The following is a 12,716-nucleotide window of genomic DNA, read 5'->3' on the forward strand; positions in this document are numbered from 1 at the left end:
CTTGTGATAGATTTCAGAGGCCCGAAAGATTCTGGAGTCATGGACTGAGCCAGGCCATTTTGCCACAACATTGCTGATCACACAGTCAGCATTGCAGACCATCTGAAATCATAAGATGAGGAATATTACACCAATCAATGCACATCACTGGCAATGCAGAGTGTTCGTCAATGGACAATATCAAAAAGTTATGTTCACCTGAACATTAATGCTGTGAAAGGATTTCCTATTCACAAAATCGGCCTCATGGGCACCTGAGGGGGCTTTTATCCTTATGTGTGTGCAGTCCACTGCACCAATGACATTGGGGAAACCTGTCACACAAAGTAATGAGTATCCTACTATGTGTTAACAGTTGTCCTGTAATTTGTAGATCCTCTTACCTGCAATCCTATAGAACTCCTCTTTGATGTCACAGAGTCTTCTGTGGCCAGGGAAGGAGATGAAGACATCTGCTAATGCTTTGATAGCCAGACACACACTCCTTATTGTGCGGCAAATTGTGGCCTTGTTCAGCTGTTCTGCATCCCCCACTGAGTACAGGAAGGCTCCACTAGCAAAAAAGCGCAAGGCCACACAAACCATTTGCTCCACACTCAGTGCATGGCTCCGTGCAGTGCGGTGCTTAATCCTGGGACCCAGTAGTCTGCATAGATACCTGATGCCATCTGCAGAAAACCTGTATCTTTCATATAGATGGTCATCAGGGAAGGCCAGTGGGTCCAACCGGTCCCTGAAGACCCTTTCTCGCCTGAAGGCTCTCCTCAGCACAAGTGCTTCTTCATCCACCACATCTCGCACGAATGGGCATGCCATTGTCAGAGCAGAAAGGAACACACAATTTTGGGCCTTCATATAGGCTAGTGGCCACACCTGGTGCTGGGGGGGTGGGCAAAAGAGGGCGATGCCTTATAACGATGACTTGGTTGTACTGATTGCTGGGAAAATTTAAAAAAACTTCGAAAGATGCCACCGTCCTGTGTGCTCACAATAAGAGCTCATATGTCATGGCTCACTTGACTTTACGAGAATATACCTAATTTTTATTTAGAGCTGTGTCATCTTCTTGGAGCTGGGGGAGGAAAGAAAAATAATGATTAATACATTTGTGTTACAGTTAGCATACAGTGTACATTGAAGGCATATCTCACCTCCCTCTCAAGTTTTTTTATTTCAAGGTCCAGTTTCCTAATTGTCCTCTTTTTTATTTCGAACTCCAGTGCAAGATTTTCCATCTTTTTCTTCTTGTACTGAATGTCTATGTCTGCCAGTTCTATTTGGCGCCGGAGGTGGTTGCCATACAACTTTCTGATAGCTTGTGAGCTCTGTGAACACAATACAATTAGCGCAGCTGGAATTTGGCAGGATGTGGTGTCCTTTTATTAATACGCACTATGTTGCCAGGCTGGTTTTCCCACTGTATAGCATCTGGGTCCTGTAAAAGAAATTACATTTTTTGATTTTGATGAGGACTCCTCACCATTGTAGAGTAAATAGTACTTTCACAGTCTTAACATGATACCTCATGCCTTCTGGAATCCAGAGAGATGGTCTCCTCCTCATCATCGTCTCCATCATGTGCTGTTGCTGCTGCACTGGGGCCTTCACCCTATCACATTTAATCGGATTCATATTGAAGCTAGTAGACAAGACATGCCAGGCCTACAGTATGCCTTTGATGGAGTACTCACTGGATCAGCATCGTCTGGTGCTTGTGCTGGTGGCTCTAACAGGAACACAGTGCTGCCAGACACTGCAAGGCAATAGGTAAACCAAAGTCAGACAGTCCAAATTGATTCAATATGAATGTGGTTGTATCCCATGTAGAGATGGAAGGACATACCTTGAATGAAGCGGGTGGCATCTTGGGAGGAACCTATGCTCGTCTCTTTCCCCCCAGGGATCCCCTCTAAGACGGGCCTGCCTTTATTTAGCTCCAAGGCCATGTCCTCTGCTGGGGTAAGGTCAGCCTTTGGTGACCCACCACCCGTGCCTTGTCTGTGGGTATTCTTTTTCACTGCTAAAACAGTACAGACAATGTGTGAGCAGGCACCTTCTGGGTACAATATATGCTTGTGCTTTGTTAAATATTAGTCAGGGACCATACCATTCTGCAGAATGTTCTTGTATTTGATTTTGACCTGCTGCCATGTCCGTTTTGGCCCGTTCATGTTTAATCTACACACACACACACACACACACACACACACACATTTAATGGAGTCACACTGCAAAAAATTACTTGGTATTTTTGTCTTGTTTTCAGTAAAAATATCAAAAAAATTATCATAGCTTTATACAGTGTGATGGAGTTACTTTACACAATTTCACTCATATCTGCAGTGCATTTCAATAAAAAATTTAACCGTTTCATAATTACAGTACAACTGCATTTTTGGAGATGTGAATTAAATATTTGAATTGTAATTGTGATGTTTCAGCGGAGCGGTGAGTGTGTAATTGTGCACTACTTACGCATTCAGGCGGTCTGCAATACTTTGCCACGCTTTTTCTCTTTGCTTTATCACTGTGGCGGTGTTGCCTTTCTTCTTAATTATATCTTTTACCTCCTCGGCGGGGTCTATTTGAGTGAGCCGTGAGCGCGCACCTATCCAGGATTGGTTTCACCTGGCTTAATGAATCCGTGTCTGCTCATCCTGGCTTGGTCTTTGTGCAACCAATTAAGCCTGGACGCACATGTTTTGGCTTCATTGAGCTCAGCTGAGTCATTTATCCCGGATGTCTTAATTCTACTTTTGTGCAACAGGCCCCTGGTCTGAGTCATTTATCCCGGATGTCTTAATTCTACTTTTGTGCAACAGGCCCCTGGTCTGAGTCATTTATCCCGGATGTCTTAATTCTACTTTTGTGCAACAGGCCCCTGGTCTTAGTATTTTGTGTTTTCTTTCTTTATTTGGTCAGGCCAGGGTGTGACATGGGTTTATTTTGTGTTGTGTTTATGTATGGGGGTTTTATTATTAGTATTATTAGTTTTTTATTACTATTATTATGTGAAGATCTATTATAAAGTTTTAATGAACATTGTGTTCCAGTCTAATTGGTTTGATGTTTTACAGGGCTTGTTATTGTTAAAAGAGAGGATGAGGAGGAGAGGGACAGAGAGAAGGATGAAGAGGAGGAGGAGGAAGGTGTGGATAGGACCAAGCCAGGTAATCACTGATCAGAACATGCATCCAGAGGAGGAGGTGGGGGATGGAGAGGAGGAGGAGGAAGGTATAGATGGGACCAAGCCAGGTAATCACTGATCAGAACATGCATCCAGAGGAGGAAGAGGTGGGGGATGGAGAGGAGGAGGAGGAAGGTATAGATGGGACCAAGCCAGGTAATCACTGATCAGAACATGCATCCAGAGGAGGAAGAGGTGGGGGATGGAGAGGAGGAGGAGGAAGGTATAGATGGGACCAAGCCAGGTAATCACTGATCAGAACATGCATCCAGAGGAGGAGGTGGGGGATGGAGAGGAGGAGGAAGGTATAGATGGGACCAAGCCAGGTAATCACTGATCAGAACATGCATCCAGAGGAGGAGGTGGGGGATGGAGAGGAGGAGGAAGGTATAGATGGGACCAAGCCAGGTAATCACTGATCAGAACATGCATCCAGAGGAGGAGGTGGGGGATGGAGAGGAGGAGGAAGGTATAGATGGGACCAAGCCAGGATTTATTTAAACACATGACCCATTCAAATACCCATTAATATACAATAAACACATTCATCTACACATTAATATACAATAAACACATTCAAATACCCATTAATATACAATAAACACATTCAACTACCCATTAATATACAATAAACACATTCAACTACCCATTAATATACAATAAACACATTCAACTACCCATTAATATACAATAAACACATTCAACTACCCATTAATATACAATAAACACATTCAACTACCCATTAATATACAATAAACACATTCATCTACACATTAATATACAATAAACACATTCAAATACCCATTAATATACAATAAACACATTCAACTACCCATTAATATACAATAAACACATTCAACTACCCATTAATATACAATAAACACATTCAACTACCCATTAATATACAATAAACACATTCAACTACCCATTAATATACAATAAACACATTCAAATACCCATTAATATACAATAAACACATTCATCTACCCATTGAACTACCCATTCATACACATATTAATATACAATAAACACATTCAAATACCCATTAATATACAATAAACACATTCAAATACCCATTAATATACAATAAACACATTCAAATACCCATTTATATACAATAAACACATTCAAATACCCATTAATATACAATAAACACATTCAAATACCCATTAATATACAATAAACACATTCAACTATCTATTAATATACAATAAACACATTCAACTACCCATTAATATACAATAAACACATTCAAATACCCATTAATATACAATAAACACATTCAACTACCCATTAATATACAATAAACACATTCAACTACCCATTAATATACAATAAACACATTCAACTACCCATTAATATACAATAAACACATTCAACTACCCATTAATATACAATAAACACATTCAACTACCCATTAATATACAATAAACACATTCATCTACACATTAATATACAATAAACACATTCAAATACCCATTAATATACAATAAACACATTCAACTACCCATTAATATACAATAAACACATTCAACTACCCATTAATATACAATAAACACATTCAACTACCCATTAATATACAATAAACACATTCAACTACCCATTAATATACAATAAACACATTCAAATACCCATTAATATACAATAAACACATTCATCTACCCATTGAACTACCCATTCATACACATATTAATATACAATAAACACATTCAAATACCCATTAATATACAATAAACACATTCAAATACCCATTAATATACAATAAACACATTCAAATACCCATTTATATACAATAAACACATTCAAATACCCATTAATATACAATAAACACATTCAAATACCCATTAATATACAATAAACACATTCAACTATCTATTAATATACAATAAACACATTCAACTACCCATTAATATACAATAAACACATTCAAATACCCATTAATATACAATAAACACATTCAACTATCCATTAATATACAATAAACACATTCAACTACCCATTAATATACAATAAACACATTCAACTATCTATTAATATACAATAAACACATTCAACTACCCATTAATATACAATAAACACATTCAACTACCCATTCATATACACATTAATATACAATAAACCCATTCAACTACCCATTCATAAACATATTCATATACAATAAATACATTAAACTCCACATTTATATACACATTAATATGCAAAGTGCTGTACAGAAACCCAGCCTAAACCCCCAAACAGCAAGCAATGCAGGTGTAGAAGCACGGTAACTAGGAAAAATTCCCTAGAAAGGCCAAAACCTAGGAAGAAACCTAGAGAGGAACCAGGCTATGAGGGGTTCTGGGGCCCCACAAGGGTGTGTTCTCAGCCCTCTCCTGTACTCCCTGTTCACCCATGACTGCGTGGCCATGCACGCCTCCAACGCAATCATCAAGTTTGCAGACGACACTACAGTGGTAGGCTTGATTACCAACAATGACGAGACGGATCCATTTATTTATAGATACATATTCTTATTCCATCCCCTTACATTGTGTGTACAAGGTAGTCGTTGTGAATTTGTTAGATTACTTGTTAGATATTACTGCACTGTCGTAACTAGAAGCACAAGCATTTCGCTACACTCGCATTGACATCTGCCAACCATGTGTATGTGACAAATAAAATGTGATTTTATTTAAACCCATTAAACTACCCATTCATATACACATTAATATACAATAAACCCATTAAACTACCCATTCATATACACATTAATACACATTAATATACAATAAACCCATTAAACTACCCATTCATATACACATTAATATACAATAATAATGTTTATTCTTATTGTTAATATAATAATAATAAGAAATGTTTATTTTAGTTTCTAAATGCATTCTGTCATTACTAAATCATGTTATAGTTTTTTTTTATTATTGTAAAAATAAATAAAAATCACACACAAACATTTAATTAATAACATATTTAATCCGTCTTCTTCCTCAAATGAAGGAGATGATGACACACTCTTTGCAAGAGGGAGGGATTCTGATTTCATTGGTCCTCAACTCGCGGTTCAGACTATTCATTCAGGATAGTGTTGGGCAGGTTAGTTCTGAAGGATTCATTCAGGATAGAGTTGGCCTGCTTGGGAGCAGGTTAGTTCTGAAGGATTCATTCAGGATAGAGTTGGCCTGAGGTTAGTTGGTGAAGGATTAATTCAGGATAGAGTTGGCCTGCTTGGGAGCAGGTTAGTTCTGAAGGATTCATTCAGGATAGAGTTGGCCTGCCCGGGAGCAGGTTAGTTCTGAATGATTAATTCCGGATAGAGTTGGCCTGCCCGGGAGCAGGTTAGTTCTGAAGGATTCATTCAGGATAGAGTTGGCCTGCTTGGGAGCAGGTTAGTTCTGAAGGATTCATTCAGGATAGAGTTGGCCTGCCCGGGAGCAGGTTAGTTCTGAAGGATTCATTCAGGATAGAGTTGGCCTGCCCGGGAGCAGGTTAGTTGGTGAAGGATTCGCTGCCATAGAAATGTAACTGACTAAAAGGTGAGCCACATTCATATGACTTTTAATTGATTTTCAAACCAGCTACATGCAACCTGGTCCAGGTCTCAGAATAAGTCGTGTAGTATTTAGTAGTATTTATTGGGATCCTCAATTAGCCCCTCTTTCTGGGGTCCAAACAGGAAATAAAACACAACAAATAAAATACATGATATCCATAAAATATACATAAAACGACATACTCTCCTGCCTCTGCCTCACGCTTCAGAAACAGGAGATGCCTCCTGTCCTATGAGCTGTTCCGGCTTGTACAGGCCAAGGCTTGTGGAAGGCTACTTACCGACATACAGTGCATTCGCAAAGTATTCAGACCACTTGACTTGCCCCACATTTTGTTACACTACAGCTTTATTCTAAAATAGATTAAACACATTTTTTTTAAATCCTCATCAATCTACACACAATACCCCATAATGACGAAGCGAAAACAGGTTTTCAGAAATGTTTGCAAATGTATTAAAAATGAAAACAGAGACTCATTGCTAGGAGACTCGAAATTGAGCTCAGGTGCATCCTGTTTCCATTGATCATCCTTGATGTTTCTACATCTTGATTGGAGTCCACCTGTGGTAAATGTAATTGATTGGACATGATTTGGAAAGGCACACACCTGTCTATATAAGGTCCCACAGTTGACAGTGCATGTCAGAGCAAAAACCAAGCCATGAGGTCGAAGGAATTGTCCTTAGAGCTCAGAGACAGGACTGTGTCACGACACAGATATGGGGAAGGGTTTCCTAGAGCCAACTGGCCGAACTGAGCAATCGGGGAGAAGGGCCTTGGTCAGGGAGGTGACCAAGAACCCAATGGTCACTCTGACAGAGCTCCAGAGTTCCTCTGTGGAGATGGGAGAACCTTCCAGAAGGAAAACCATCTCTGCAGCACTCCACCAATCAGGCCTTTATGGTGGAGTGGCCAAACAGAAGCCACTTCTCAGTAAAAGGCACATGACAGCCAAAAGGCACCTAAAGACTCAGACCGTGAGAAACAAGATTATCTGGTCTGATGAAACTAAGATTGAACTCTTTGGCCTGAATGCCAAGCGTCACGTCTGGAGGAAACCTGGCACCATCCCTATGGTAAAGCATGGTGGTGGCAGCATTATGCTGTGGGGATGTTTTTCAGCGGGAGGGACTGGGAGACTAGTCAGGATCGAGGGAAAGATGAACGGAGCAAAGTACAGGGAGATCCTTGATGAAAACCTGCTCCAGAGTACTCAGGACCTCAGACTGGGGCGAAGGTTCGCCTTCCAGCAGGACGACGACCTTAAGCACACAGCCAAGACAACACAGGAGTGGCTTCGGGACAAGTCTCTGAATGTCCTTGAGTGGCCCAGCCAGAGCCCGGACTTGAATATCCCAGTAATCGCTGATCAGAACATACATCTAAGAGGAAGAGGAAGGTGTGGGTAGGACCAATTCAGATCAGAATATACATTTAGGAGAAGTCAACTATCCTTTCTACCTTTTTAGATACCGATGCATAGTATAGCATATAAAATAGAAAACAAGTGTTTAACCCCTGTAATGTTGCCATTGAAACAGGAGAGGGTGCCAGCTCTGACCCAGACAGCCTTGGGGACCCTGACCCGGAGAGACCGTACCTCTGCTCCCAGTGCGGCAAGCGGTTTACTGCAGCCAGCAGCTTGAAGATACACATGATGACCCACAGCGGAGAGAAACCCCACCATTGTTCCGTTTGCGGGAAGGCCTTCTTGCGATCCTATGACCTGAGACGACACCAGGTGGTTCACAAAGGTGAGAGAAACACCCATACCCTGATGTTAAACTATTGGTACAAGTACACTATTGTGTAACACAATGAATTTGAAGATGATCTCCACTGTTTGCTTGTTAGCTAGCTATTCCAAACAGCTTAAAAAAATTGCTGCCAACATTCCATTAAAACAATGCAGTCAATCCACAGCCATACACTTTCTGACATCAGTTGTTGATAGGGCTTAGACAAGTTGTAAATGCAAGTACTGATATTGTATCGTATAAAAACACTCACTGCTTTCCAAGAGAGCACACATTGAGACATTGTGGTTTGTTTACATATATTTTAGAGGCTAATTATACGGAAAATGTGTATAAAACCTGTATAAACTATATTCATAATTATATGACCAATATTTTAGGTCGACTAATTCTATTACCCAATTTCTGATGCATCACGTGCCTTTTATTTTCCTGCGCCAGTTAAAGCAGGAAATGCATCACCTACTGCCATTCATTCCAATTAGACTGGGTTGGATTTCTCCCTGACCAAGATGGCTGCCATTTTCAGACCATTATGGAACTTTGAGGGTTTACAACACAGCCCCTCTAGTAATTGAGTAGGATCTCTATGGGTGCAGGTACATGGTATTGTAGAAAATCTGGGGTGTATCTCCGACCAGTATGCAAACTGGGTCCAGGAGACTGTCAACCCAACAGTGATCTGAACCTCTTGACGAGTTTGCTAGGTGTTGGGTTAAGGTTGCTGTAGTATTTTACTGTATGTACAGTATACTGTTAAGCATGCAAGTGATGCTGTTCTCTCCTATCTGTACTAGCAGCGTCTCTAACCCCTATAATGTTGTCATTGAAACAGGAGAGGTTGCCAGATCTGACACAGACATCTCTGAGAAGCACCACCGCTGCTCCGAGTGCGGAAAGAGGTTCCTCACAAAGACGCGGCTGAACAGACATGCGCTGATTCACAGCGGAGAGAAACCACATCAGTGCTCTGTCTGCGGGAAGTGTTTCTTACGACCCGACGACCTGAGGAGACACATGACCATCCACACCGGAGAGAAAACCAAGCACGTCTGCCATCCGTGTGGGAAGACATTCACCTTGCTACGGCACCTCAAGATCCACCAGCGAGTCCATACAGGAGAGAAACCATACCACTGCTCCAAGTGCCCGGAGAGTTTCGCCCACCTGTTGGAGTATAGGAAGCACAGACAGACCCACCGTATTGAGAAACCATACCACTGTGATGACTGTGGCAAGATGTTCTCCCACTTCAGAACCCTCAAGGTTCATCGTCTGATCCACACAGGAGAGAACCTCCACCACTGCTCCTACTGCGGGAAGGGCTTCACGATCAGAGGGAACCTCAACACCCACCTACTGACCCACACCAAGGAGAAACCGCATCAGTGCCCCATCTGCGGACAACGCTTCGCCAGATCCCAGTGCCTGAAAAAACACAAGCTCAAGAAGTTACACATGGAAGAGGTCCTCTACCACATCTGCGACTGCGGTAAGAGCTTCACGGATGTAGAGAAGCTGCAGACGCATGCAAGGACGCACTTGAAGAACCTTCAGAAGAGGTTCTGCTGTTCGTACTGCGGTCGTACGTTCGTACGGGCTGGTGACCTTCAAAGCCACCAGAGAACACACACTGGAGAGAAACCGTACGTCTGCACTATATGCGGGACCCGTTTCGCACAGTCTGGGAATCTGAGAGTGCACCAGATCACGCACACTAAAGAGAGGCCGTACCCTTGTACTGTCTGTGATAAGGGGTTCACCACACCGGGGAGTCTGAAGGTGCACATGAGGCTCCATACAGGGGAGAAGCCGTATGTCTGTAGCCTGTGTGGGAAAGGGTTCCATGTACCCAAATTGCTGAAGAAACACCAGGAGCATCACACAAGCGAGATGACAGCCTCCTTGGACATGACATAGGAAAAGCCTACAATTTGTCTGGGGGACTTTTATTTTGGAAAACACATGTCGTCAATGAGACCAGTGGCCAGTACTTTAGTCACTGAGGCCTAATCCTTTCTCAATTCATCTTTCCTCGATTATCTCGCATCCTCAACTGTATTGGAGGAGAATATCTAAAGTCCCTCCCCTCAGACCTTCTCCTCCAATGAGTTTTGAGAAGAAGCTGAGGAGAGAGAATGCAAAGACTCGAGGACTGATGAATTGAGAAAAGAAATCCAGGTTTCAATGGCCAAATGATTGCTGGTGGTTTCTCTGCTGCTCTCATTAACACTAGCATCGCTGGGCCTCGGGCACGTACCAGTGGAACGTCTACATTTGAAACAGTCTATACATCCATTTAATAAAGGACATGGGGTTTTCAAAATAAAAGTCATCTGAAATTGTGCTCCAAATGTGCTTTTCAACATCTCACTAGTCATGACTGAATTTGTAGTGCTTCATTTAGTGATACAGCCTTCATAAAGCTTCTCTAGGTTAACGACATATATGAAGACAGTAATGATATATATAATGATGTGTTACATCGTGTTGTCCTCTTTAGGTAGCCTAGTGGTTAAAGCATTGGGCCAGTAACTGAAAGGTTGCTAGATCGAATCCCTGAGCTGACAAGGTACAAATCTGTCATTCTGCCCCTGGGCAGTTAACCCACGGTTCCCCTGAGCAAGGCAGTTAACCCACTGTTCCCCTCAAATCAAATCAAATCAAATTTATTTATATAGCCCTTCGTACATCAGCTGATATCTCAAAGTGCTGTACAGAAACCCAGCCTAAAACCCCAAACAGCAAGCAATGCAGGTGGAGAAGCACGGTGGCTAGGAAAAACTCCCTAGAAAGGCCAATACCTAGGAAGAAACCTAGAGAGGAACCAGGCTATGTGGGGTGGCCAGTCCTCTTCTGGCTGTGCCGGGTGGAGATTATAACAGAACATGGTCAAGATGTTCAATGTTCATAAATGACCAGCATGGTCGAATAATAATAAGGCAGAACAGTTGAAACTAGAGCAGCAGCACAGTCAGGTGGAAGTTGAAACTGGAGCAGCAGCATGGCCAGGTAGACTGGGGACAGCAAGGAGTCATCATGTCAGGTAGTCCTGGGGCATGGTCCTAGGGCTCAGGTCAGTTGAAACTGGAACAGCAGCATGGCCAGGTGGACTGGGGACAGCAAGGAGTCATCATGTCAGGTAGTCCTGGGGCATGGTCCTAGGGCTCAGGTCCTCCGAGAGAGAGAAAGAAAGAGAGAAGGAGAGAATTAGAGAACGCACACTTAGATTCACACAGGACACCGAATAGGACAGGAGAAGTACTCCAGATATAACAAACTGACCCCAGCCCCCCGACACATAAACTACTGCAGCATAAATACTGGAGGCTGAGACAGGAGGGGTCAGGAGACACTGTGGCCCCATCCGAGGACACCCCCGGACAGGGCCAAACAGGAAGGATATAACCCCACCCACTTTGCCAAAGCACAGCCCCCACACCACTAGAGGGATATCTTCAACCACCAACTTCCCCTGAGCAAGGCAGTTAACCCACTGTTCCCCTGAGCAAGGCAGTTAACCCACTGTTCCCCTGAGCAAGGCAGTTAACCCACTGTTCCCCTGAGCAAGGCAGTTAACCAACTGTTCCCTGGGTGCCGTGGATGTCGATTAAGGCAGCCCCCCCTGCACCTCTCTGATTCAGTGGGGTTGGGTTAAATGCGGAAGACACATTTCTGTTGAAGGCATTCAGTTGTACAACTGACTAGGTATCCCCCTTTCCATTATTGCCATTGTGGTTATTATTTGACCCTGCTGGCCATCTATGAACGATCTGGCCTTAATGGTCACATGGACTCTTAAATCTCTATCCGGCACAGCCAGAAGAGGTCTGGTCACGCCTCAGCGCCTGGTTCCTCTCTACCAGACACAGCCAGAAGAGGACTGGCCACCCATCAGAGCCTGCTTCCTCTCTACCAGACACAGCCAGAAGAGGTCTGGTCACGCCTCAGCGCCTGGTTCCTCTCTACCAGACACAGCCAGAAGAGGTCTGGTCACGCCTCAGCGCCTGGTTCCTCTCTAGGTTTCTGCCTTTCTAGGGAGCTTTTCCTACTCCCTTTGATTCTGCCTCTGCATTGCTTGTTCTTTGTGGTTTTAGGCAGGGTATCTGCAGGGCACTTTGTGGTTTTAGGCAGGGTATCTGCAGGGCACTTTGTGGTTTTAGGCAGGGTATCTGCAGGGCACTTTGTGGTTTTAGGCAGGGTATCTGCAGGGCACTT

The 12,716-nt window shown here is 42.9% G+C and overlaps 1 protein-coding gene across 1 annotated transcript in view; it reads left to right on the plus strand.

Moving 5' to 3' along the window:
- Positions 1–11,092, plus strand: part of LOC109883030 (zinc finger protein 436-like) — an 18,246-nt gene extending 7,154 nt beyond the window's left edge. Inside the window, exons 3-5 of the mRNA XM_031811641.1 lie at positions 3,078–3,170; positions 8,283–8,495; positions 9,334–11,092. Coding sequence (XP_031667501.1) covers positions 3,078–3,170; positions 8,283–8,495; positions 9,334–10,418 — 1,391 coding nt within the window. The 3' untranslated portion in view covers positions 10,419–11,092. The remainder of the gene's footprint in view (positions 1–3,077; positions 3,171–8,282; positions 8,496–9,333) is intronic.
- Positions 11,093–12,716: the final 1,624 nt, after the last annotated feature.

The sequence above is a fragment of the Oncorhynchus kisutch genome, unplaced genomic scaffold, assembly GCF_002021735.2.
Source record: "Oncorhynchus kisutch isolate 150728-3 unplaced genomic scaffold, Okis_V2 Okis01b-Okis20b_hom, whole genome shotgun sequence".
In the NCBI taxonomy this organism is placed as follows: domain Eukaryota; kingdom Metazoa; phylum Chordata; class Actinopteri; order Salmoniformes; family Salmonidae; genus Oncorhynchus; species Oncorhynchus kisutch.